The 26,774-nt window shown below is 40.1% G+C and overlaps 1 protein-coding gene across 3 annotated transcripts in view; it reads left to right on the top strand.

The window, feature by feature from the left end:
* Positions 1–26,774, top strand: part of NEK1 (NIMA related kinase 1) — a 207,218-nt gene that overhangs the window by 10,474 nt on the left and 169,970 nt on the right. For all 3 annotated transcript variants that reach the window (XM_024750527.1, XM_024750529.1, XM_024750528.1), the window contains exons 2-4: positions 6,812–6,960; positions 7,614–7,710; positions 13,416–13,513. In XM_024750527.1, the coding sequence (XP_024606295.1) occupies positions 6,844–6,960; positions 7,614–7,710; positions 13,416–13,513 (312 nt within the window). In that variant the 5' untranslated portion in view covers positions 6,812–6,843. The remainder of the gene's footprint in view (positions 1–6,811; positions 6,961–7,613; positions 7,711–13,415; positions 13,514–26,774) is intronic.

The following is a 26,774-nucleotide window of genomic DNA, read 5'->3' on the forward strand; positions in this document are numbered from 1 at the left end:
TCCCCTCCCCCTCCCCCTTTCTCCCTCCCTCCTTCCCTCTTGTCTCTCTCTCTCTCTCTCTCTCTCTCTATATATATATATACACACACACACACACATATATGTGTGTGTGTGTGTATGTACTATGATTATTTTAAGTTGATGATCTCTTAAATCCTAATGCAGTCTAACAATTTTGTGTTTTTTCTCCCTACCCCCCAAATTGAATGTTTTTGTCTTAATTTTTTTGAATCTTTTTGTTTATGTATCCCTTAACTACTTATTGTGGATATAGATGATTTTACAACTTTTCTTTTTTAACCTTCCTGCTAGCTTTATAAGTGGTTCATCTACTACATTTACAGTATGTTTGCCTTTACCAATAAGATTTTTCCTTTTGTAATTTTCATATTTCTAGTTATGGTCTTTTCTTTTCCACTTAGAGAAGTCTTTGTACATTTCTTATAAAGCCAGTTTAGTGGTGCTGAACTCTTTTCACTTTTGCTTTTCTGTAGAACTTTTTATCTCTCCTTCAGATCTGAATGATAGCCTTGCCAGGTAGAGTATTTTGGGTTATAGGCTTTTCCCTTTCATCATTTTGAATGTATTATGCTACTCCCTTCTGGCCTGCAAAGATCAGCTGATGATCTTTTGGAAGTTCTCTTGTACATAACTAGTTGTCTTTCTTTTTTTTTTTTTTAAGATTTTTTTAACATGGACCATTTTTTAAAGTCTTTATTGAATTTGTTACGACATTGCTTCTGTTGTATGTTTTGGTTTATTTGGCCGCAAGGCATGTGGGATCTTAACTCCCCGACCAGGGATTGAACCTGCACCCTCTGCATTGGAAGGCGAAGTCTTAACCACTGGACAACCATGGAAGTCCCATAACTAGTTGCTTTTCTTTTGCTGCTTTTTAAAAAAAATTTTATTTATTTTTGGCTGTGTTGGGTCTTCATTGCTGTGCACGGGTTTTTTCTAGTTGTGGCAAGTGGGGGCCACTCTTCTTTGCAGTGCGTGGACCTCTATTTGGGATGGTTTCTCCTGTCATGGAGCATGGACTCCAGGTGCACGAGCTTCAGTAGTTGTGGCTCACGGGCTCTAGAGCGCAGGCTCGGTAGTTGTGGCACACAGGCCTAGTCACTCTGTGGCATGTGGGATCCTCCCGGACCAGGGCTCGAACCCATGTCCCCTGCATTGGTGGGCAGACTGTTAACCACTGCTCCACCAGGGAAGCCTTCTTTTGCTGTTTTTAAGGTTCTGTCTTAATCTTTAATTTTTGCCATTTTCATTTTAATGTTTCTTGCTGTGGACCTCTTTGGTTTTATCTTGTTGGGGACTCTCTGTACTTCTTGGACCTGGATATGTTTTCTTTCCCAGGTTAGGGAAATGTTCAGCTATTATTTCTTCAAATAAGTTCTCTTCCCCTTTCTCTGTCTCTTCTCCTCCTGGGACCCCTTATAATGCTAATGTTACACATTGGATGTTGTCTTAGCGGTTTCTTAAACTATCTTCATTTTTAAAAATTATTTTTTCTTTTTTCTCTTCAGCTGGGTGATTTCAACTCCTCTGTCTTCCAGTTTGTTGCTCTGTTCCTCTGTATCATCTACTCTACTGTTTATTCCTTTTAGTGTATTTTTTATTTCAGTGATTGTATTCTTCATATTTGTTGGGTTTTTTCCTTATGTTTTTTAACTCCTTGTCACACTTCTAAGAGTGTTCATCCATTTTTCTCCTGAATTTATTGAGCATCTGTATGATCATGACCTTGAACTCTTTATTGGGTAGATTGCTTATCTCCATTTTGCTTAGTCCTTCTGGGGTTTTGTCTTGTTTCTTCCTATGGTATGTATTCCTCTGTCTCCTCATTTTACTGAATTAATTATCTATCTTTATTTCTATGAATTAGGTCGGTTGTGTTTCCCAATCTTGGACAAGTGGCTTTGTGTAGGAGTTGTCCTATGGGGCCCAGTGGCACACTCCTCTTTGGTCACAAGAGCTATGTGCTCTAGGAGTGTCCCTTATGTGGGCCCTTCTTTTTTGGTGGGGCTGCCCTGTGGCCTGGTTGATTGTCAGGTCCTGCCTCCTGTGGTGGCTGCCACTGGTGGGTGGGGCTGGGTACTAGCGTAGCTGACTACAGGTCGCCAGGGGGTGGCCTCCAGGGCTGTTGCCATCTGGTTAGTGGTTGGGTAAGCTCCTGTTGCTAATAGGCTAGAGGGAGGACTCCAAGCTGGCTTTTGTACCATCAGTGTCTTCGTGGAAGAACAGACTTCCAAAAATGGCTGCTGCGAGCATCTGTGTCCCCAGGGGAGTCCCAGTGGCCCTCTTGCCTCTCCAGGGGGCTCTCCAAGATTAGCCGGTGGGTTTGATATAAGCTTCTTTCAAATTATTGCTTCTCAGAGCTGTATCTCAGAGTGGGTGAGATTTTGTGTGCGCCCTCTAAGAGTAGAGTCTTTTTTTCTACAGCACTCTGCCTCTCTTGTATGCAAGCTCTGCTGGTCTTCAAAGGCAGGTATTCTGGGGGCTCATCAACCTGGTGCAGGAGCCCTGGGCTGGGGAGCCTCATGTGGGGCTTGAACTCCTTGCTTCTCGGGGAGAACTTCTGCATTTGTGATTATTCTCCTATTTGTGGGTCACCTGCCCATGGCTGTGCGTCTTGTCTATACTGGGTCTCCACCACTCCTACCCATCCCATTGTGGTTCCTTCTTTGTATCTTCAGTTGCAGAAAATCTTTTCTGCTGTTCTTCCGGTTGTTCTTATAGGTAGCTGCTCTTTAAATAGTTGTACTTTTGGTGTGTTTGTGGGAGGAGGTGAGCTCAGGGTCTTCTTACTCTGCCATCTTGGCCACACCCCCCTAAATTAAATATTTATTATTTTTAGATTAACAAAGTGAATTCATGTATCTTCACAGTATGTGTGATCTTGCCAATAAGCAGTGCTAGAGGTTGCTTTTGGGACACTTTTTCTCTCCTTTCCCCTCCCTCCATCTATGCTCCTCCCCTTCCCTTCACTTTTTTAAGCTTTCACTACCTAACCTGTTGTACTCTCGCTTCTGTCTCCACCACTCTCCTGAAGTTACTCTTGCTGAAGTTAACGACCTTAATCTAGTATCTTATGGTATTTGGTACAGTGAGTTTCTAAGTGTGATACCGATGGCAGAAATATAAGGAAGACGTTAATAAATTTGTTCACATCAAAATCAACTTCTGTATTTCAATAAAATTGAAGACAGATGGCATATAAGCAAAAAAAATTCATACCGGAGAAGGGCTAACATCGTCATTAAAGAAGCTTCTACAAACTAATGAAAAGAAGATGAACTTGAAGATGGTGGAGTAGAGGGATGTGGAACTCACCTCCTCCCACAAGTACATCAGAAATACATCTATGGGACTTCCTTGGTGGTGCAGAGGTTAAGAATCTGCCTGCCAATGCAGGGGACACGGGTTCGAGCCCTGGTCCGGGAAGATCCCACATGCTGCGGAGCAACTAAGCCCATGCACCACAACTACTGAGCCTGTGCTCTAGAGCCCATGAGCCACAACTACTGAGTCCGCTCGCCTAGAGCCCGTGCTCTGCAACAAGAGAAGCCACTGCAATGAGAGCCCATGCACTACAATGAAAAGTAGCCCCCGCTCGCCGCAACTAGAGAAAGCCTGCGCGCAGCAACAAAGACCCAACACAGCCAAAAATAAATAATACATTTTAAAAAATACATCTGTATGTGAAACTATTCTCATGGAATACCTACTGAAAGCTGGCAGAAAATCTCATACAACCAAAGCTGCAGTAGAGATCCCCAAGTAATTAAATAGGACAAAGGGAAAAGGGAGACGAGGAATTGGGATGGGACCTGCCCCCTGGAAGGGAGCTGTGAAAGAGGAAATGTTCCCTCGCTCTGGGGACCTCCTTTACCGGCTGGGAGGTTCGGTGGGACAGATAGGGAGCTTCAGAGGCTTGAGAGGACAGTGTGGAAACCGGCCTGCTGTCCTACAGGGTAGAGAGAGTGCAGCACAGACCATCTTGGCCATGCCGCTGCACTTTCCAGCCTGTGATGCGCCTGCTGGTGTGTGCAGCAGCTGGGTGCTGCAACTCAGGCTTCAGCAGACAGACCCGGGGAGGGACTCGGGCTGGGTGCATGGAGACAGCCCGACGGGCCTGGAGCGTGGCACAGGACACACCTGGGGGTGCGCACAGCAGGAGCGTGGGCCCGCCCTCGAGCCTGTTGTCAGTGCATAAAGGGAGGGGTGTGGGCCGCCTTAGCAGCCCACTGTCAGCATGCTCACAGCGGGCATGGCTCTGGCTGCCGTGGAGTTTGTGCAGTTTGTGGGCGTGCACACAGAGGCGGGGCTGAAATCAGAGCCCGTCACCGGTCCTCCCACAGCGGGTCCCGGGCTGTGGCGGTGGCTGGCTCTCGTGGTGGTGCGTGGGTTTGGGACAACTCATGCATGCCTGAGGGACGTCCACGGCGGCCCTGAGGTGGCCCCTGAGGGCAGCACTAGCACTAGTTCACTAACAGTGACGTCTGTGTGTGTGCGCACGGGTGGCGTCACAGAGTTGCGTGTCCTGGTGGATAGCTCCTGGGGAGGAGCACACACTGGCTCCTGTCTCCCAGTGCTCCAGGCCCTCACTCCTCGTGTTGCAGCTTGGAACTGGATCTGGGGGCTTCACCTGTGACAGCCGAGGAGCAGACCCTGTCCCCGACAGGGCTGTGACAACTACAGGGCAGAGAAGAGGCCCCACGCAGTAACAACTGCAGGCTCTGGTCACCACAACACCAGACACACCCCTTAGCAAGGGGACAAGGGCCAGCACACCCTGAGGAAAGACATGGCAAGCATCCACACTAAAAACAGCCTTCACACCAAAAATATCAGACTCACACAGTCTACACAGGGACACTCCCACATAAAAACAGCCCTGTGAGACCACGATAGATAACTGTTTCTCTTAAATTCTTAGAGTCAGAGAAATTTAACTAAAATGAGAAAGCAGAGGAACTACTCCCAAGTAAAAGAACAAGAGGAATCCCCTGAAGGAACAATGAAATAGACCTCTCCAGTCTACCAGACCCTGATTCAGAAAAGGAGGTAATAAAAATGCTGAAGGAGTTAAGAAAGACTATTGATAGAAATGCAGGTCACTGTAACAAGCAACTAGAAACTATAAAGAGGATGCAATGTTTATAGCAGCACTGTTTATAATAGCCAAGACATGGAAGTAACCTAAATGTCCATCGACAGAGGAATGGATGAAGAAGATGTGGTACATATATACAGTAGAATATTACTCAGCCATGGATAAAGAAGATGTGGTACATATATACAATAGAATATTACTCAGCCATAAAAAAGAATGAAATATGCCATTTGCAGCAACATGGATGGACCTAGAGATTATCATACTAAGTGAAGTAAGACAGAGACAAATATCATAAGATATCACTTATGTAAAATCTAAAAAATGATACAAATGAACTTACTGACAAAACAAATAGACTCACAGACATAGAAAACAAAATTGTGGTTACCAAAGGGGAAACGGGTGGCAGGGACAAATTAACAGTTTGGGATTAGCAGGTACAAGCTACTGTATACAAAATAGATAAACAACAAGAACCTACTGTATAGCACAGGGAACTATATTCCTAATCTTGTAAACACCTACAGTGGAAGAGAATCTGAAAATATGTATACATGTATCTGGAATACTTTGTTGTGCACCTGAAATTTACACAGTATTGTAATCAACTATACTTCAATTAAAAAACAATAGAGCAGACTATCCCAGTAGAAAATGGACAAAGAACCTGAATGAATAGTTCAAAAGAGAAGAAATGCAACAGTTCAGAAACGTGGAAGAATTTTTCAGATTCATTGGTAAGCAAAGGAGCTTACAAAAAAAAGTGAGACACTGCTTCCCCCCATCCAACATAACGAATAACAGTAAGAACAGATTGTGACACAGTGCTCACTGTCTGTAGGTCACTGTTCTCTAGACATTAATGAAATTGACTAATCCTCCCAGCAGCTCTATAAGCAGGTCCTGTTGTTGGCCATATTGTACAGGTGAACAAACTGTGCTACTTAAAGATAAGTAACTTGTCCAAGGTCAAATAGCAAATAAGTGCTGAAGCCAGGATTTAAACCCAGGCTCTCTGACTCTAAGGTTTTAGTGCTCTTTGACTACTACCCTTTATTACCTCTGAAATATTTTAATAAATAATAACCACTGTTAAAAGAGTACGTAGGAACAGGCATTTTTATTCACTGCTGGTCAGAATGCAAGCAAGCTAGTAGGCGTGTTTGAAAGCTTTAACATGTGCGTATTCTTTGAACTCACAGTGTGTACTATGGAAATCTTTATAATGAGTACATAAAAATGTATGTACAGAAATTTAATCTAAAGTTCTTTTATAATAGCAAACACTGTAAACAGCCTAAATGTCTAATAAGAGAGGATTAGGTAAATAACTTTGGGAAATAGTCTTGCTAAGCTTGTGTTCTTATTGCAGGTAGTAAAGTAATGCTGCTAATTAATTAGTTCATGTAGGAAAAGGTTTGCTTCATCCTCCATTAAGTATGTACAGTATTTGACTTTCCAAAGTATTCTTATAAGATTGAAATGTCACTGGTTTTCTCTTTTTAGCTATCTCTAGGTTGCATGACTAAAATTGAGTTAAAGTTTATTTAACCTTCAGTAAAGATTTTATATATCTTTTTTTTAAGTAAGCAAATCACTGAGGAATAGAATTTGAATTAAATATTATAATTGTTATAGATGACATGCTTTATTTCTATTAACTGTTACTCTTTTTTTTTTAATATCTAGCCTATCTGTTAAGATGCCTTAGAAAAAGAACCATGGAGAAGTATGTTAGAGTACAGAAGATTGGAGAAGGTTCATTCGGAAAAGCCATTCTCGTTAAATCTATAGAAGATGGCAGACAGTATGTTATCAAAGAAATTAACATCTCAAGCGTAAGTATATTTTTCATTTGGTCATCCAAGTAGAAGTCTGGTTACAGGAGAGAATAAAAAAATATATGGCAATGCATGACCGAAAGTGAAAGACTGCCGTAATCGCAGCGAGAACCACTAATTGCAGAAGAGTCTGTAAATCCTTTCAGATTTTTTTTTGTGATGTGTGCTCATGTTTATGTGTTTAAAAAAGATACCTCACCTACTGTTCTGTGACTTAATCTGGTTTGAACATCTTAAAATGTTTTTGTTGTATTTGTGCCTTCAACTTATTCTTTTTAACTTCTAGCTATATTTTAGTATTTGGGCTGTGCTTCATTGGTAGCATTATTATTTTTTTAAAAATATTTATTATTTGGTTGTGCTGGGTCTTAGTTGCAGCAGGCGGGCTCCTTAGTTGTGGCTTACTGGCTCCTTGCAGCTTGCGGGCTCCTTAGTTGCGGCTTGCGGACTCCTTAGTTGCGGCATGCCTCTGGCATCTAGCTCCCTGACCAGGGTTTGAACCCAGGCCCCCTGCATTGGGAGCACGGAGTCTTATCCACTGCGCCACAAGGGAAGTCCCGGTAGCATTATTTTTAAGCACTCTCTTTTTGATGGACTATTATGTTGTTTATTTACTTAATTTACTATTTTCTTTTTTCCTTCTATTTAAGATGCCCAGTAAAGAAAGGGAAGAATCAAGGAGAGAAGTTGCAGTGCTGGCAAACATGAAGCATCCAAATATTGTCCAGTATAGAGAATCATTTGAAGGTCAGATAAATTTTGCAAGAGCGCTCAAAAGAACTCCTAAGCCTTATGACAACTGTTGTATACTTCCCTTTTAAGGATCTTTTTGTGAATTATTCTCAGGAAGAAAAGTATATCATTTCTGCTTCAATACACATGCATTTTAGACATAGGAGGAACAGTCATTTACACCTTTTTAAACTAAACTTCTTTTAAGTGCTACCACCACTGCCACTGAGAAAATGTTCCGATTTTAGAAAGTATCCTGCTTGAGAGTGTTCTCAGGTTCTTAAAATATTATAAAGTATTGCTGTTTTGGAAATATCTACCATCATATTTGGTAATGCAGGGACTAAGATAAGACAAAGCTTCTCTAAAGGCAGGAGAAGGTGGTTTATTGAAGCCATTCCCATTATCATAAATCTCTGTCAGTTGCAAAATAGATAATCTAGATTGAAAGTAAAAGATAGTTTAAATGACCATTTCAGGGTCACATTACATACCAGTTTCAGCAGCTGAATTAAAGTGTCCTTGTTCCCAAATAAACTTGGTATCTAGTAAAGTAGAACATACTTTTAAAAAGTATATGGATCATTAACACCTTATGCCATAAAGTACTCAGTTTATTTATTTTATGATGGCAGTGAAATGAGGCTTTATAGCTCCTGTGAAAGAGTACAATGTTAACCATCTCTTCTTTCTCAGGACCTTGAATTTCCTTTTTTTATCTTTCCCTTAGCATCTGTCTTTTAGTTTCTTCTTTCGTCACCAAGATTTTACTATTTCAAGGTAAAAGGTTTGAATGTATGTCAACACATGTTCTATCAGACGTTTTGTATTTATGTTGAATGCTTCACCTAGAAACATCTGAATGATTCAAAAGGGATAGCACGTTCTTTAAATAAGGTTATATTGTTACTGGCGTTTAGTTTTAAAGGAGTAAATGCTCGTGGTAAACGTATTCAGGAGTGCAGACATGCATGAACCCCAAGCTCTCTGTTCCTCCCACTCATTCTCATTCCCTAGGGGTAAGCAGTGTGAATAATTCCACATTGATTCCTTCCTATATTTTCTGTGACCATGTGGAACAGGCATATGTTTGTAGCCTTTGACATTTAAAAACAAGTGGGATTGTGTCTATGTATGTCTGCATCTAGTTCTTTTCACTTTGTCTCTCGTGGGTATCTTTCCATGTCACTGTGTATTGATGCGCCCCATTCTTTACAACTTTCTTGTGACATCTGCAGTGTTTTCCATCGGATGCACTTTATGGCTGTATCACAATTTGTTTAGCCTCTTTTCTGTTATGGATACTTAGGTTGTATTTAGTGTTTCACTGTTACAGGTAATGTTGCACTGGACCTCCTTGTACAGGTGTCTGTGTACTGTGACAGTCTTTTAGGAGTGGAGTCCTTAGACTAAAGGGCATGAGAGTTCCTTTTTCTCACAAGCTCTCCAACCCTGGCCTATAAGTTCATTCTCAGATTTATAAGATACAGTTTCGTCTGGTGATTCTATACATTTGGTATAGAATTTGGTCCCTATTTCTGCCTCACCTGAGCCATCTTCTCATTTTAATCATGTAGCTCTTTGGACCTCTTAGTTTCTCATAGAGCTTTTGGGAGCTCTGAAACACAAATATTTAATTTTTCTCTAAAATGATTAAAAATAACTTACATATGTGAACATTTTAAATCTCTCAATTTTTAAAAATAAGCAAGTTGGTTAAAAAAGTGAAAATTTTGATGTTATTTTGAATGTCTGCCATGAAAGGTGAGGAAATTAGTGTCTTTACAATTCCTCCCCACTGGTTTTTGTTCATCTTGACAGGGTAAAAATATTTAATAATTATCTTTTGTTCTGAAATTATAATTCTTAGAGTTGTTTGGCCTTGGTTCTATATTTAGACAGATTCAATTCTTATTGTTAGTTCTTTTATAACTTAGATACCCCTTTCCAGAGATACTTGAATTTATCTCCAACTTTTCTGGATTTCATCAATTTTTTTTCATGACGAGCTTATGGATGCTGTATTCCCTCAATGCAGTTACTGTTTGCATTTCTGAGAGTGTCTAACTGATGCTTTTATACGTGAGTAAATATCTTTGATGACCCCTTTTCCCTTACAATCACATTATATCTTCTGGCATTGAATGTTTCTGTAGAAAAGTTTGAGGTCAGCATAAAGCTTCTCCTCTTGAAGGTAATTTACTTTATCTTTCCTCAATGCTCAAAGGATTCTTTCTTTAGAATTGAAATTCACCAGAATATGGCTTAGTATTAATAATTCTGATTCTGTCTCTCTTGGAACATTTTGTACCCCTTCTGCCTGCAGATTCTGGTTTTTCTTTGTTTCAGGAAAGTTTTCATTTCACTGTTTTTAAAGAATCCATATATATCTTAAGATAAGGAAAAATATTCCAAAATTTGTTTGTCATAAAGTTGTCTTAGCTTACAGATGAATTCTTTCTTATAAAGTCTCTTGTATTACAGGATGTGTTCTCAAATTTTAAAATACATTAAATAACAAAGTGGTTTTGGGGAAGAAAACTTCACTGAGTTAGTTTTGAGTGCTTATAGAGGTCCTCAGGCAGAATCAGTTTTAAAAAGAGGCGTCAGAGAAATTTAATACTGATGTCATAACTGCAGATACTATTGTAAGCCTTCTAAAGTCACTTAAAAGGCAGTATGGTTATGTTGTGACAGTCATGCATAGGAACTCTCTAGGATTTTTTTTAAGGTCCCAATCTTATGTGTATGGGAATTAGGACATAGAAAAAATTCCACTGACAACATAAACAGATTTTAAAAGTGCTCTCTTTCAGTTAACTTAAAAGGAAATGAAGATCACGTGTATGGGGAAAACATAGGTGAATCAATAAAAGACATTTATATTGATGACACGTGAAAAATTCAGATAAAATTGTTTTGTAAAACTGGAGAGTGGGGAGAAAACAGTATTTTCAGGTATATAAATGTATAATTAGATTATATTAAATATTATAATTAGACATTTTTGTCTATATTCCTAACATTTTAAAATTGTTAAAAATTTGACCTTATCATTGGGATAGTGTTGTGTCACTGTATATTGGGGTATCTGTGTTATATACAGTTCTGTTTTCTCTACTGTTATTCATATATTGCTCTCTGTTTTTAGTTGTCTCTAGCTATCACCTTCTAACTGCTTTCATTCTTTTGTTTGTATTTTCCTACAGTCTGTGTTTTTTTAACCTCATAAGTTTGTTTTACTTCTTACTGTTGCAAAAGTAGCTTTTATATCTTTAATGGAAGCTTCTCAGTCTCACTTATGGAGCTTGTGTTGGCATTCACCTTGTTCCCCATTGGTGTTGCCAAAATCTAACTTCTCTGTGTACTTGAAGAAAGCTTTTCTTTGAGGCTAAATTCGGATTGCTTTTTGCTGCAGGTAACAGAAAATCTGGCCAGTATTGGCTTAAGTGAGAAAGATATTTAATGATCTCACCTAACCGGAAGTCTGAAAGATGAGCTGTCCTGTGTATAGGGTGTATATGGCAGCTTAGGCCCTGTCTGATTTCTACTCTGACATCCTTAATAGGCATGGTTTTAAGCCCAATCCTGTCTCCTTGTCCTGAGAAGACGCTTTGCAACTCCAGGCAGCGCCTGCATCCAAAAGATGCCAAAAGAAGGGGCAAGGGCAGCACCAGCAGCTTGCTCTTGTCTGTCCTGTGACCAGACGAGCCAGTGCTTTCTCAGAAGCCACTGTTCAGATTTCCTCCTAGATCTTAGTGACCGATATGGAGTCAGTGACCACCTTCAACTGTAGGGGAGACTGGGAATTAGGGAATCTGGGATTCTTTTCAGCTTCTCAAGTGAGAGGCGATGAAGGGAGAAAAGTGTTAGAATTACAGGGTTAGCCTGCCAGCAGTGCGTGCTTCGCTGAGAGGTAGTGGTTCGTGTCCTCTCTTAAACTCTCGGTCGTTTTTAACATGCCTTGAGGCTTTGTCACTCGCCTTACAGTCTTTTTGCTTCAATTTCAAGCAGTTTCTAGGTGGTCATTATGTTGGGGTTTTTTGGAGGGTGTTTCTTCAGTACTGTGTGAGCCCATTGGTGATAGGGGTGGTGTCTTATATTTCTGTATCCCTGGCATCTTGGGCAAAGTGCCTGGAACATAGTTGGCACTGAGATGCTTGAATGATCGAAGGAATACAAAACAGATTAGTATTTCCCTCATGCAGAAAAGACTTTTCTTTTAACCTTACATTTTAACTAGTACTTATCCCAAAATAAATGATAATTGTTTAAACAGCAAAAAAATATAGCAGAGCTCAGATATTTTTCTTCAGGATTGCTTCTCCATTTCCTTTCTCAGGTCCTGTTTAACCTTCTCTGTCTCCCTGTCTCTGTGTCTGTTTCTGTCTCTCACACACAAACACACACACCTTTTTAAAAAAACCTTGTAATGGTTTTATTTAATTTTTGCTACATGCAGATGGTACAGAATTCAAAGGTTACATAACAGTAAAAAATTTGCCTTCTGTTTCTAGTTTTGAGTCACATGTTTTTCCCTCCTGGAGGTACCCACTGTTTTACCACTATCTTGAGTTTCCCTCCAGAAATGTTCTAAGCGTTAATAAGCATACATAAATCATAGCACACGGTACTTTTTTTTTGGCTTTTTGTTTCTCATACTATGTAAATGGTGACATTCTATACATATTTTTCGTAAGTAGTAGATTGTACGGTCTTCTGTTTTTTTTTTTCGCACAGTGATTTCTCACATGTATATTTGGATGATCTTTTCGTATCAATTGTAAAGAGTTACACAGATTCTTAATCAGCTCATTCATGTAGGTTCCCAACCCTGGGCACAGTGGAAGCAGTGTATACAAGGTGAATGTGAGCACCGCGAGTAACAAGACCACCATCCAGGGTGCCGGGAGCAAGGCCGTCAGCACAAGGCAGCAAGAGAAGTGAACTCTGGGAAGGCTGTTCCTGGAGCTGTAATAGGTGATCTTGGCCACTCTTCCTTACCTGGGAAGAAGTGGTGTGGTCTTAGTCCTATGGAAGAGTGAGGGTGGAGAGAAGGATTAGAAGTGTTCTTCTCATCCTGTCTACCACAGGAAGGGTCATGGAAGTCTTTTATCCTGTGGACTGAGGCATACAGGTGATTAGGGAAGTGCCCCATCTTCATGTTCGTTCACAGATTATATATCACTACAAAGAGAGCTCCAGGAGAGTAGAGACTGTCTCACTGTTGAGTCCTGACAGTTCATCGCAGCATCTGTTATTTTGTTTGTTTAACAGGTAATTAAGTGGATGAAATAAAGCTGGAAAGTAATGGTCAGCTAAAAACCAAGGTTACCCATCTCTGACAAATGATTGGAAAAATGTGATTTTTATAGTTGACGTTTAAGGAAATATATCTATTAAATGAAATCAACTATATCTGTCTGCATTTTGTCCATATTGCAGAGATGTTTATGTCAGTGTGGATAATGGGATGATATATTCTTGGCAGAAAAGTCATTAATGATGGAGTTGCCTGTTAACCCAAGTTACTGCACAGTCTGTACGTCCAGTAAACCTTGACTTTGCACTTCAGTTCTTCTGGCTGTGGTTCTGTTTTTAGTTTAGTGCAACGTATTTAATTAATTGCTGCTTTTTAGTAAACCCTTTAGGTACCTTTAATGTAGCTATGCTTTTGATGTACATTTTAAAAATTGGACTGTAACGTTTATATTTTTTAGAAAATGGCTCTCTCTACATAGTGATGGATTACTGTGAAGGAGGGGATCTGTTTAAACGAATAAATGCCCAGAAAGGCATTTTGTTTCAAGAGGACCAGGTGAGTTAGCACGTGGGAGACTGGCTCTTACTCCGTAAGTGTTGTTGAGAATTCATTCAGTGCTTGTTTGTTTGTACTACGAGTATTAACTGGACGCCTACTCCAGCTCTCGTGACCTCCCTCCTGAGTTCAGGTCCCGTCTCGTTTCCGTCTATGGCGATGCTGCTGTGTGTGTCGTATACGTTGTGTCCTGTGTGTGTGTGTAACTATATTTTTATGCGGGTAGCTGATTGATTACTCTGTATGCTGTCAGTTGGCTTACTGCCACCTTATCTTAGAATGTGGCTTTGCTGTTAACTCCAGCTCTAGAAGCCTTGCCCTGCAACTGCGTGAAATCCAGTCTTTGTTTTGATTTCAAGGATCTCTAAAATATGAGCTATTCTACGTACACAGTCTTGTTTCTTGTTCCCTAGTGTGCACCCTTTTTCATGGATGTGCCAGATATTTATCGCACATTCATTTTGTGGTTGGCACTGGGACACAGGTTTATACCTCTCATTCTTCTTCCTGTGTATTTTTTTGATTATTTATTTTATTTTGGTAGTACCTTCTCCTCCGCATCCCTGACTAACATTTTACCATTTTTAAAAAAACTCAGCTCAAGTCCCAGCCTCTTTAGATTTTCCATAGGTACCCTGATTTTCCATGATCTTTTCTTTCTCTGAATTGCTATTGCATTTCTGATTATCACCCATCCTTAATTTTAATTGCAGGCTATTACGTAGGAGAATGGAGGGAGCTCTGTGCTAGGAGTGTTGCATTTGTTGTCTCTTTTAATTCTTAAATCCCCCTGTGAATTAGCGTACTGTAGTTTTCTCTATTTAATAGGTAAGAAAGCTAAGGTTAAGTAGCTTGCCCAAAGTCACAATTGGTGTTTGAACCTACCCCTATCTAACAGCAGAGTTTATAAAATGTTATTTTTACAAACTTAAATTGTAAAATTATTCAGAGGTTTGGAGATGGAAAGCCGTCTTCCCCTGCCGTTCTGTTCCTGAGATTACCACTGCTTTTGGTTTGGTGTGCTTTCTTTTTCATATTGAACATACACACGTATACACTGAAACATGCGTATTCAGAAATGGGATAGTATACATACCATGCTCTGTCTTGCTTTTGTCGCTTAAAAATTATCTTGATTACATTGACATGTCGGTCCATATAGATCAGTTGTATAAGGTTTTGTTTTGTTTTTTCGGGCACACCGTATGCGGGATTTTCGTTCCCCAGGCAGGGATCAAACCCGTGCCCCCCTGCAGTGGAAGCTCGGAGTCCTAACCACTGGGAAGTCCCTAGATCAGTTGCATTAGTTTTAAGAGGTGCGTTATATTTCATTCCAGCAAAGCCCTTGCTTTGTTTCTTTTCACTTCGTACTCATTTCTGTTCCACTCCCCTCTATCCTTAGGCAGCCCTTCTAATGTCTTTAATCAATATCTCTGTCTATGTCTGCAAAATAGCCATCATTGTTTTGTATACATGTATTTTTAAATGTGTACCTGTTGTATTATATCTCATTCAGTTTTACTTTTCCCCTAAGGACTGTTTCTGATCCATCCGCTTTGCTGTCTGTACATCTGTTGTTTCTAGCTCCGACCTAATAGTCCATGGGATTCCTCCCAGTCTACACTCACCTTCAGTGCATTGTGCACCCTTATTATTGTACTCTGAATAATGTCACATTAGAGTTGTTTCTCCAAGCAGGTTGTAATTTACTGTAGAGCGGAGGCCCCAGTCTGCTTATGTCAAGGTACTGAGGAAGGCTGCGTCTGTGGTAGCACCGCCTTGGCACAATTCATCAGCTGATTGATAACGTCATACAGATGGGGACTTTGAGGGTCTTGGCAGCAACTTGGAGATATGGTAAGATGAGAGCTTGAGTTACAAGTACTATCGAGTAGGGTAGTATCGTATTCCTCAAGCTTTCCTTACCTCATGTTCCACAATTAAGCCTACTAGGCAGAGCCCAAAACTTGGAGTGAGAAGACTTGGGTTTGAGTGCTTGTCCTACTTATCAGCTTGGTAATTACGTTCACAAGTTACTTAACTGCTTTGTGACTTTACATCCTCACTCAGTAGTAGGGATATTCCTACCAGGTAGCCGACGGTACTGTTGTGGTGAAGGTCAGATAGTAATGTTTGTTTGTGTACCAGGTGCTATTTTTTTATTACAGTTTTATCTGATATGTTCCATTGCTTGTGCTTATTTTTATTCTTTTGTCTCTTTTGGACTTTAAAATGCTTGCTGTTAAATTCCGTAACATTATACTGTAAAGTACATTGATAATCTATGGGTTTAGTTTAGTTTAGTTTTTTTAATTAATTAATTAATTAATTTATTTTTGGTCTTCGTTGCTACATGCGGGCTTTCTCTAGTTGGGGCGAGCGGGGGCTACTCTTCGTTGTGGTGCGCAGGCTTCTCATTGCTGTGGCTTCTCTTGTTGCAGAGCACAGGCTCTAGGTGCATGGGCTTCAGTAGTTGTGGCACGTGGGCTCAGTAGTTGTGGCTCGCCCGCTCTAGAGCACAGGCTCAGGAGTTGTGGCGCACGGGCTTAGTTGCTCTACGGCATGTGGGGTCTTCCTGGACCAGGGCTTGAACCTGTGTCGCCTGCATTGGCAGGTGGATTCTTAACCACTGTGCCACCAGGGAAGCCCTATGGATTTGGTTTTTCTGTTGGATAAATATTCTTAGTACATAACGATATATATGTGTGTGTGTGTACATATATTTTTCTTGTAATCCTAGAAATTATGGAGATTTACTCTAGTTTTTTCGTCCATCTGAGATTATTCCATATAAACAATAAAAATTTGGCAAGCCTTTCTTTTAAGTTAATAGCATTTTTTCCTACCCTTCAAAATGACAAGTTTTGTTAGCCTATTTAAAATGGTAATTATTTACACAAAAACAACCTGCTACTCTCTGAGCTTTGAAGCAGGAAAACAGAGGTCAGAGGCCATTTTTGCTGTAGGCTGTAGGTTGAAATCAGTCTGAGATGGTTTTGTTCCATCTCTAGAATGGAAGTGGGAGCAGAGACGCGTGAGACAAGGAAATTCTCCAACTGCTCAAGCCATTCTCTTCAGTGATACTTCCTTGTTTGCATCTTTACCAGAAAAAAACCTCGTCAAGTTAGGAAGCAGGCTAAGTCTGTGACTTTTATTCGGTAGTAAACAATGATATGAAGTAAGTACATTCTGCTGAACAATCCTTGAATGGCCTTTCCCCACGTAGATATTAAAAAGATGTGCCACTGACTATTTTTGGCTTATTTCTAAGCGTTGGATAAATTTTCTGATAGTCTCGTCTCCTGGTAATTTACAAATGTATGTTCTTTTAAAAGAAAGTCTGGTCTCGTAGGGTTAGCCCTAATATTTAGGTGCAGTCAGAGTGTTAATTAGTCATACAGACTTCCTTGAGTTTGCTCTGAAAATCCAGAGCCTTATAGAATTGAGCACCTATGTAGCTACTAAGGCCACAGAATTGATTTCTGTCCAGAAGTTTTCATAAGGAATCTTAGATTGGACTTTTTAAAATACTATTTGTTCTTCTATCCCAAGGCCAGTAAACCAACCCCAGTACATTTTCCACTGAATTTCACCTGCAGTACCTATAAATTTGGGTGATTTTCTTTCTTCTTGAGGGTTTTCAGATTTGCCAAGGTTTTTGGCTACTACTAAATGACCTTGCCACCTGTGATGCTGAGACCTTGTAAGTCAGGCACTAGGCCAGTACCCTGGTGGCACAATGTAGGAATTGGCTCTGTGTGTATTTGTGGGCAGCAGGCTTGTCATAACTGATTGAATGAAATTCATCCTCACATAAGACAGTCCAAGTATGGCTTTGGTTGCACAATTGATTTGTGTAGTTATATTCTGGTAAAAAGGAGTGTACATTCTTATTGAACCAATGAAAATTACAATATTCCTGAAAAGTAAAACTCAGTAAAACTATTTCTAAATTCTGAAAGGGTCAGTGAGAAGCAGATAATCATTTCAAGATGTTATATTTCAGTCTAGAAAAGCACAATTTACTAAATTGAGGGTAGAGATAGATTAAGAAGAGAAAGAAGAGAACTTCATATGTTCATTAAGTATAGAAGGATGAAACGTTAAAAATATATGTATAATACCAGTTGTATTTCAAATAAATACACGTAATTAAATTTCATTTAACTCAGTTCATTCAGTCCTAGTAATTCTTATCATGCTGGGTTTTGGGTGAGTCTGCTTTTATGATGTATATCAGCTTCTGGACTGAAAAAGCCTTAGGAATATTGACTCAGTCCATTGTTCAACGTAAGCAGCGTCAGCTCAGAAGCCTGTACTCAAGTGTGTTTTCTGAGATGTCAGTAGTTTAGTGTTCCTAGTAGAGTCTTTTCCAGGAGCCTTCTGGTCATCAAGAAGCAAAGGCCTGTTTGATAATGAGACTGAAAGGCTGTAGTTAATTTCTTATAGTAACCAGTAATAGAATACAGTTCTCCATAGGGGTATTTGCTACTGGCTTGATGAATATTTTCCCTAAGGGTAAAAACGGACAGCAAAGTCATTGACAAATCTCTCGGACCTCCATAAAGCATGCATTTTCTGAAATATTTATATTAATAAGTGTGTTTTCTGAGGTGTCAGTAGTTTAGTGTTCCTAGTAGAGTCTTTTCCAGGAGCCTTCTGGTCATCAAGAAGCAAAGGCCTGTTTGATAATGAGACTGAAAGGCTGTAGTTAATTTCTTATAGTAACCGGTAATAGAATACAGTTCTCCATAGGGGTATTTGCTACTGGCTTGATGAATATTTTCCCTAAGGGTAAAAACGGACAGCAAAGTCATTGACAAATCTCTCGGACCTCCATAAAGCATGCATTTTCTGAAATATTTATATTAATAATATATATATATATTTTTTTGCTGTACGCGGGCCTCTCACTGTTGTGGCCTCTCCCGTTGCGGAGCACAGGCTCTGGACGCGCAGGCTCAGCGGCCATGGCTCACCGGCCCAGCTACTCCGTGGCATGTGGGATCTTCCCGGACCGGGGCACGAACCCGTGTCCCCTGCATTGGCAGGTGGACTCTTAACCACTGCGCCATCAGGGAAGCCCAATGATATTTTATGTATACAAACTTAACCTAGAAAATGCTGAGCATCTTTGTTGATTTGGTAAGTCTTCCCATGCAGCTCTTATAAAAATGTTGAGCTAACTAATACATATGGTGAGAGGTAGCCTAGAATTTTTATTTTATTTTTTCTAAATTTAGGATCTAATCTTGGGGAGGAAAGATTACAGAGTTGTCAGAGATTTGGTCACTTGATTAAGAGACGGTTTTGGGTACCTGAAAAGCAATATTTGGTTACCTATTTAATCAAAGAGATAAAGTATTTTAAAATAAATACAGATGGAGAAGATTCTGGGAAGATAGTAGAGTAGGAAACACTAGGAATCTGTCTCCCCACCTGTACAACAATACAGTGGCAGAATCTATCTGATGTAACTATTTTGGGTCTCTGGAATCTCTTGAATCTTTGCAACTTCCAGGGGAAGACTTGGATAGTAAATTGTGGTTAATTTCAGTCAATTTCACCTCTTAGTTAGGTAGCAGGGGCTACTCATCCCCCACATCCCAGCACTGAGACATCCAGCTGTGCACACATCCCAGCAGCAGCTTGTGTGCACCTTGTGGGAACCAGGGTGGGCAGACAGGTCCCTGTCCTCCACATATCAGGGATCTGTGCTCTGATTGTTGATGGCTACTTCAGATCTGGGGGGAAAGAGGTGGGCAGCCATTGTTATTGTTCCTCCCCAATTTGTTGCAAGCCTCTCCCCTTCTGGCTGACGTGACTTCCAGAGGATTTAAAGGGCCGGCAGCTCTTTTCCCCCCTGCTACATTTCTTTCTTTTCACCTTTGGGGAGACAGATGTTAAAACTTAAGGCATTCAAAGCAACCACGGATCTGAGGGAAATTAAAAAGTCACCATGGGGCTTCCCTGGTGGTGCAGCAGTTGAGAATCTGCCTGCTAATGCAGGGGACACGGGTTTGAGCCCTGGTCACTTGTGTCTTTACCTTCCTGAAATGATAAAACATAATATGCCGAAAATGTTGCTTTTTCTCTTCTATCTTCAGTATTAAAATGGCTACACAAAAATTCACCAATTTTGATGTCTTTTTTAATTATTTTATTTTTTTATTATTATTTTAAATCCAGAGAACATGCAGACTCAGAAAAGACCTGAGAGGATTTTAAGTTTGTGCCTCACACTGATCTTGGCTCAGAGACAATGTACAACAATCAACAAAAACACAAAAAACAGCAAATGTTGGGGAAGGAGAAGAATCTGATTTCCAGAGGTACCGCATTTTTAGATTCAAATGACTACTTTCCACCAAAAAAAAAAGAAACAGGAAGGTATAGCTCATTCATAGGAAAAAAAAAATAAACTAACAGGAACTATCCCTGAAAAAGATCTGATGGCAGATAAAATGGCTACACAAAAATTCACCAATTTTGATGTCTTTTTTAATTATTTTATTTTTTTATTATTATTTTATTTTGGCTGCATTGGGTCTTGGGTCTTCGTTGCTGCGCACGGGCTTTCTCTAGTTGTGGCGAGCAGGGATCTACTCTTTGTTCTGGTGCGTGGGCTTCTCACTGCAATGGCTTCTTGTTGCAGAAAAAAAAGAATAAACTAACAGGAACTATCCCTGAAAAAGATCTGATGGCAGATATACTAGACAAAGAGTTGAAAACAACTGTCTTAAAGAGGCTCAAAGCTAAAAGAAGACATGGAGAAAGTAAAAAAAAAACTATATGAACAAAACAGAAATATCAATAAGGAGATAGAAAATCTAAAAAGAAACCAAAAAAGAAAGTCTGGAGCTGGAAAATACAATAACTAAAATGAAAAATTCATTAGAGAGATTCAAAGGCAGATTTGAACCTTTCCTGAAGAAGAAGACTCAGTGAACTGGAAGCTAGGACAATGGAAATTATTGAGTCTGAGTCACAGAAAGATAAAAGATTGAAGAAAAATGAACAGAGCTTAAGGGACCTGTGGGACATTGTCACACAGACCAACATGTGCATCATAGGAAGGAAAAGAGGGAGAGAGGGACGGACAACGTATTTGAAGAGTTAATGGCTGAAAACTTCCCAAATTTGATGAAAGACATGTATATAAACATACAAGAAACTCAATGAACTCCAAGTAGGATGAACTCAAGGAGACCCACACCCAGACACACTATAACTTAACTGTTGAAAGCCAGAGAATCTTGAAATCAGCAAGAGGGATGTGGCTCATCACATACAAGGAATCGTCAGTAAGATTTCCGGCAGATTTCTCAGTGGAAACTTTACAGGCCAGGAGAAACTGGGCTGATATATTCAAAGTGCTAAAAGAAAAAAGGCTATCAACCAGCAATCCTATATCTGGCAACATTGTCTTTCAGAAATGAGAGTCATTTCCAGATAAACAAAAGCTGAAACTATTTGTTACTACTAGAGTTGCACTGAAAGAAGTGCTAAATGGAGTCGTGCAGATTGAAAGGAAGGGACACTAGACAGTGGCTTGAAGCCATGTGGAGAAATGGAGAGCTCAGTAAAGGTAAATACACGGGCAGTTATAAAAGCTAGAATTGTTACAGCAGTGGTTTGTGACTCCCCTTTTTCTACATGATTTGAGACTAATAAATTTTTTAAAAAGCAATTACTAGTCTAAAAGCTGGTATTATTGTAACTGGTTTGTAACTCCCCATTTTGTTTTTCTACATGATTTAAGAGACTAATGCACTTTAAAAAAATTATTAGTTTTACGTTTTGAAACATACAAACAATGATATCATTGTACAAAGATGTAATTTGGTGACATCAGCAACTGAAAGAAGTAGGACAGAGATGTAAAGGAGCAGTATTTTTTTTTCTTTCTAAAATTTATTTTATTTATTTATTTTTGGCTGCATTGGGTCTTCATTGCTGCGCGTGGGCTCTCTAACACAAAAATTCACCAATTTTGATGTCTTTTTTAATTATTTTATTTTTTTATTATTATTTTATTTTGGCTGCATTGGGTCTTGGGTCTTCGTTGCTGCGCACGGGCTTTCTCTAGTTGTGGCGAGCAGGGATCTACTCTTTGTTCTGGTGCGTGGGCTTCTCACTGCAATGGCTTCTTGTTGCAGAGCATGGGCTCTAGGTGCACAGGCTTCATTAGTTGCAGTATGCGGGCTCAGTAGTTGTGGCTCATGGGCTCTAGAGCACAAGCTCAGTAGTTGTGGTGCATGGGCTTAGTTGCTCTGAGGTACACATACAATCTGACAAAATTGTTTCAAATGAAGTTAAAGACAGCTAAGTGCTACTAGAGCCATCTTACGGAAAAAAACCGAACGAACCTTTTGGCCAACCAAATATATAAATGAAATGAGAGGGGCTTTCCTGGTGGCACCATGGTTAAGAATCTGCCTGCTGTGCAGGGGACATGGGTTTGAGCCCTGAGCCAGGAAGATCCCACATGCTGCATAGCAACTAAGCCCGTGTGCCACAACTACTGAGCCTGCGCTCAAACTCCCCATTTTGTTTTTCTACATGATTTAAGAGACTAATGCACTTTAAAAAAATTATTAGTTTTACGTTTTGAAACATACAAACAATGATGTCATTGTACAAAGATGTAATTTGGTGACATCAGCAACTGAAAGAAGTAGGACAGAGATGTAAAGGAGCAGTATTTTTTTTTCTTTCTAAAATTTATTTTATTTATTTATTTTTGGCTGCATTGGGTCTTCATTGCTGCGCGTGGGCTCTCTTTAGTTGCAGCGAGGGGGGTTGCTCTTCCTTGCAGTGTGTGGGCTTCTCATTTCAGTGGCTTCTCTTGTTATGGCTGCATTGGGTCTTCATTGCTGCGCGTGGGCTCTCTCTAGTTGCAGCGAGGGGGGCTGCTCTTCCTTGCAGTGTGTGAGCTTCTCATTTCAGTGGCTTCTCTTGTTGCGGAGCATGGGCTCTAGGCATGTGGGCTTCAGTAGTTGTAGCACGCGGACTCAGTAGTTGTGGCTTGAGGGCTCTAGAGTGCAGACTCAGTAGTTGTGGTGCACGGGCTTAGTTGCTCCGTGGCATGTGGGATCTTCCCTTACCACGGCTTGAACCCGTGTTCTCTGCATTGGCTGTCAGATTCTTAACCACTGTGCCACCAGGGAAGCCGAGGAGCAGAGTTTTTATATGTTATTGGAGTTAAGCTGGTAGAAGTCCAAATTAGAGTATTGTAATTTTATGGTATCGAAAGTAATCCCCTTGTTAACACAAAGAAAATAGGTTACACTTTTTGGGTTGACTAAAAAGTGCCTTCAGTTTTTAAGTCAAAATAAAAGACCCATTTTTCATTTTCACCAAGAACTTTATTGAATAACGTATATACCATTTTGTTCCACTACCTTCTGCCATTTTTCAGGCAACTTAATAATTCCATCTTCCCAAAACTTTTTATCTTTTTGAGCAAAGAACTGTTCCAGGTGCCTTTTACAGGCTTCCAGGGAATTGAAATTTTTTCATTAAGAGAATTTTGTAAAGACCAAAATAAATGGAAATCCGCAGGTGCAGTGTCTGGTGAATACAGCGGATGAATCAGAACTTCCCAGCCAAGCTGTACAGTTTTTGCCTGGTCATGAAAGAAACATGTAATCTTGCGTTATCCTGATGGAAGATTATGCGTTTTCTTTTGACTAATTCTGGACTCCTTTCGTCGAGTGCTGCTTTCAGTTGGTCTAAGTGGGAGCAGTACTTGTTGGAATTAATCGTTTGGGTTTTTGGAAGGAGCTCATAATAGACAACTCCCTTCCAATCCCACCATATAAACAATATCACCTTCTTTGGATGAAGACCAGCCTTTGGTGTGGTTGTTGGTGGTTTATTTCGTTTGCCCCACTATCTCTTCTGTTCCACATTATTGTACAGTATCCCCTTTTCATTGCCTGTCGCAATTTGTTTTAAAAAAACGGAACGTTTTCATTACATTTAAGTAGTGGAGAATTGCCTGCGGAAATACAGTTAAGAAGGTTTTTTCGCTTATCTTACGTGGAACCCAAACATCAAAGCGTTTGACATAACCAAGCTGGTGCAAATGATTTTCAGCACTTGATTTGGATATTCTGAGTATGTCAGCTACCTCCCAGGTGGTGTAATGTTGATTGTTCTCAATTAACGTCTCGATTTGATCACAATAAATTTTTTTAAAAAAGTAAATGAGAGATGAATTTAAATGTTTCACAATACAAATGTCAACTAAGCACAAAGAAGACAGTAATGCAGGAAATAGGGACAAAAGAACCACAAGGCATATAGAAAACAAATAGCAAAGTGACAGAAATAACCCTCCATATCAGTCATCCTTATAAAAGGAAGGGAATTCTGACATATAATACAGTGGATTGACCATGAGAACATTATGTTAAGTGAAATAAGCCAGTCACAAAAAGATGAATACTGTATGATTCCATGTGTATGACATACTTAGAGTACTCGAAATCATAGAGACAAAGCAGAATAGTGATGTCTAGGGAAGAGGGAAAGAGGGGAGTGAGGAGAACTGTTTAACATTTAATGTTTCCGTTTTACAAAATGAAAAGAGTTGTACAGGTGGTGATAGTTGTACAACAATATGAATGTACTTAATACCACTGAAGTATGCACTTAAAATGGTTAAGGTGGTAGATTTTGTGTTCTGTGTATTTTACTACAATTAAAAATCTTTTTAAATATACATGAAGGTAATACAATTATAAGGATCCTTAGCACTCTCATAGGTGAGGAACCTTTCTTCAAAAACAGAAACAGTAAAGTCAGTAGAAAGCAGAGAAAACTATTCTGGTGGACCTGGGATATCTGCTTTCTGGGCAAATTTCACGGAAGTTAAATAGTAAGTAAGCTCTTATAACCTCTTACAGGCGCTCTGAGATCAATTTACGGTTCTATTAGAGAGAAAGCCAAGTTCCGTTTTTCCACTAATATAATATTTGGCAGTAAAAGTTTCTCAAAAGATTTTTTACAAAGAATAAACATGTTAAAACAGCATACTTTAGTAAATTTTAACACATTTCATTGCACAAAGAAACCTGGGTTTTGGAGCAGAGAAGGTGGATTGTGGAATTGTTTTAGTGCTCTAAGGCAGTCTACAGTAATGGAAATAACACGTACACATAAAGCTGTAATTCAGACGTCTAAGTGTATGATAATTACCATGTGTTTAGTTGGGCTGGCTCAGCATTTTATACCATTGGAATTTGGCAAATAGGGACAAATAAGGACATTCTCTTTTGAGCAAGAGAATGCCATTATCCCAACATTATTTTGTAAATATTAATGTGAGCTAATGTGTACAAGGAAGTGAAGAGGAGGAGCGGTTAGAAGCAGGCCTGTAATTTAATGGCCTTCCCTCCCCTCCAGCCCTGATGTAAGACAGGCTGAACTAGACGGACAGAGGGAGCACAGACTTGTGCCCTCCTCCTCCTCCTCACAACTTCGCTCTGGAACCTCGTCTTCTGTCAGGTTTTGCTTTATCGCCTCCAGGCTGCATTGGCTGTTGTCCTCTGTGCTGTCAACACTCAGAGCATCACCTCTGCTCTACTTACTCATCTCCCTCCTGGTCTCTGATGCGGGTCAGCAAACTTGGCCCACGTCTTTGTTTGTAAATAAAGTTTTATTTAAACAGTTCATGCTTATTTGTTTGCATATAATCTCTGGCTGCATTTATACTACAGTGGCAAATCTGTCTTGGGACAGAGACCATAGGGTCTGCAAAACCTGAAATATTTACCCTCTGGCCCTTGACAGAATAAATTTGCTGACTGCTGCTCTGTGAGCTTTTATTAACTTTTTTGGCCAATTCCAGCCCATATCAGGTACATTGTTGGTGCTGAATACATTTTTGTCAAATTATAAAGGAGTACAGGTATGGGAAATATGGTAATGAAAAACATTAGTCTGTAAAACGAGGCATTGGTGGTTTCTAGCATGTGTCCCAGGCACTCCAGGTAGACTGTATAACAATAAGACTCAGCTGAGCTGAATTTTCATTTTCGTTTTATACTTTTCCTGACCCTCCCTGCTGGAGTTAATTGCTTTCTCAGTGCACATTGCTGTTATAAGACTTGTGCGTTTTATGAGGTATTTGTCTAAAAGTATATTTCTACCACTGTATGAACGAACTCAGAGAACTATATTTAATTTTTCTACTTACAGCGCCTTATGTGAATATGGAAAGGAACTTAAAATTTGTGTAGTCCTCAGTAAATATCTACCGAACTGAACCAAGAGGGTTGTTTATTAAACGAACATGGACTTCACTGGTGGTGCAGTGGTTGAGAGTCCGCCTGCCAATGCAGGGGACACGGGTTCGAAGCTACCTCCCAGGTGGTGTAATGTTGATTGTTCTCAATTAACGTCTCGATTTGATCGCTGTCAACTTCATATGGTCTGCCCGACAGTGGAGCATCGTCCAGTGAGAAATCTCCATCATGAAACTGTGCAAACTGCTTTTGACACGTCACAGCACCTTCTCCATACACTGCACAAAGCTTTTTTTGCATTTCGCTTGTGTCTTTACCTTCCTGAAATAACTCCCCTCTTTCCCTTGTCACTAGACATCACTATTCTATTTTTCTAATTTTTAAAAAATTAATTTTAGGTTACATTTTTTGTTTTGTTTTTGAATTTTATTTTATTTACTATTTTATACAGTAGGTTCTTATTAGTCATCAATTTTATACAAATCAGTGTATACATGTCAATCCCAGTCACCCAATTCATCACACCACCATCCCCACCCCCCTGCGGCTTTCCCCCCTTGGTGTCCATACGTTTGTTCTCTACATCTGTGTCTCAACTTCTGCCCTGCAAACCGGTTCATCTGTACCATTTTTCTAGGTTCCACATACATGCGTTAATATACGATATTTGTTTTTCTCTTTCTGACTTACTTCACTATGTATGACAGTCTCTAGATCCATCCACGTCTCAACAAATGATCCAATTTCATTCCTTTTTATGGCTGAGTAATATTCCATTGTGTTTATGTACCACTTCTTCTTTTTTTTTTTTGTGGTATGCAGGCCTCTCACTGCTGCGGCCCCCCGCGTTGCGGGGCACAGGCTCCGGACGCGCAGACCCAGCGGCCGTGGGTCACGGGCCCAGCCGCTCCGCGACACGCGGGACCCCCCCAGACCGGGGCACGAACCCGCGTCCCCTGCATCGGCAGGTGGACTCTCAACCACTGCGCCACCAGGGAAGCCCCCAC

This window comes from Neophocaena asiaeorientalis, unplaced genomic scaffold, assembly GCF_003031525.2.
Source record: "Neophocaena asiaeorientalis asiaeorientalis breed wild unplaced genomic scaffold, Neophocaena_asiaeorientalis_V1.1 scaffold180, whole genome shotgun sequence".
Taxonomy (NCBI): Eukaryota; Metazoa; Chordata; class Mammalia; order Artiodactyla; family Phocoenidae; genus Neophocaena; species Neophocaena asiaeorientalis.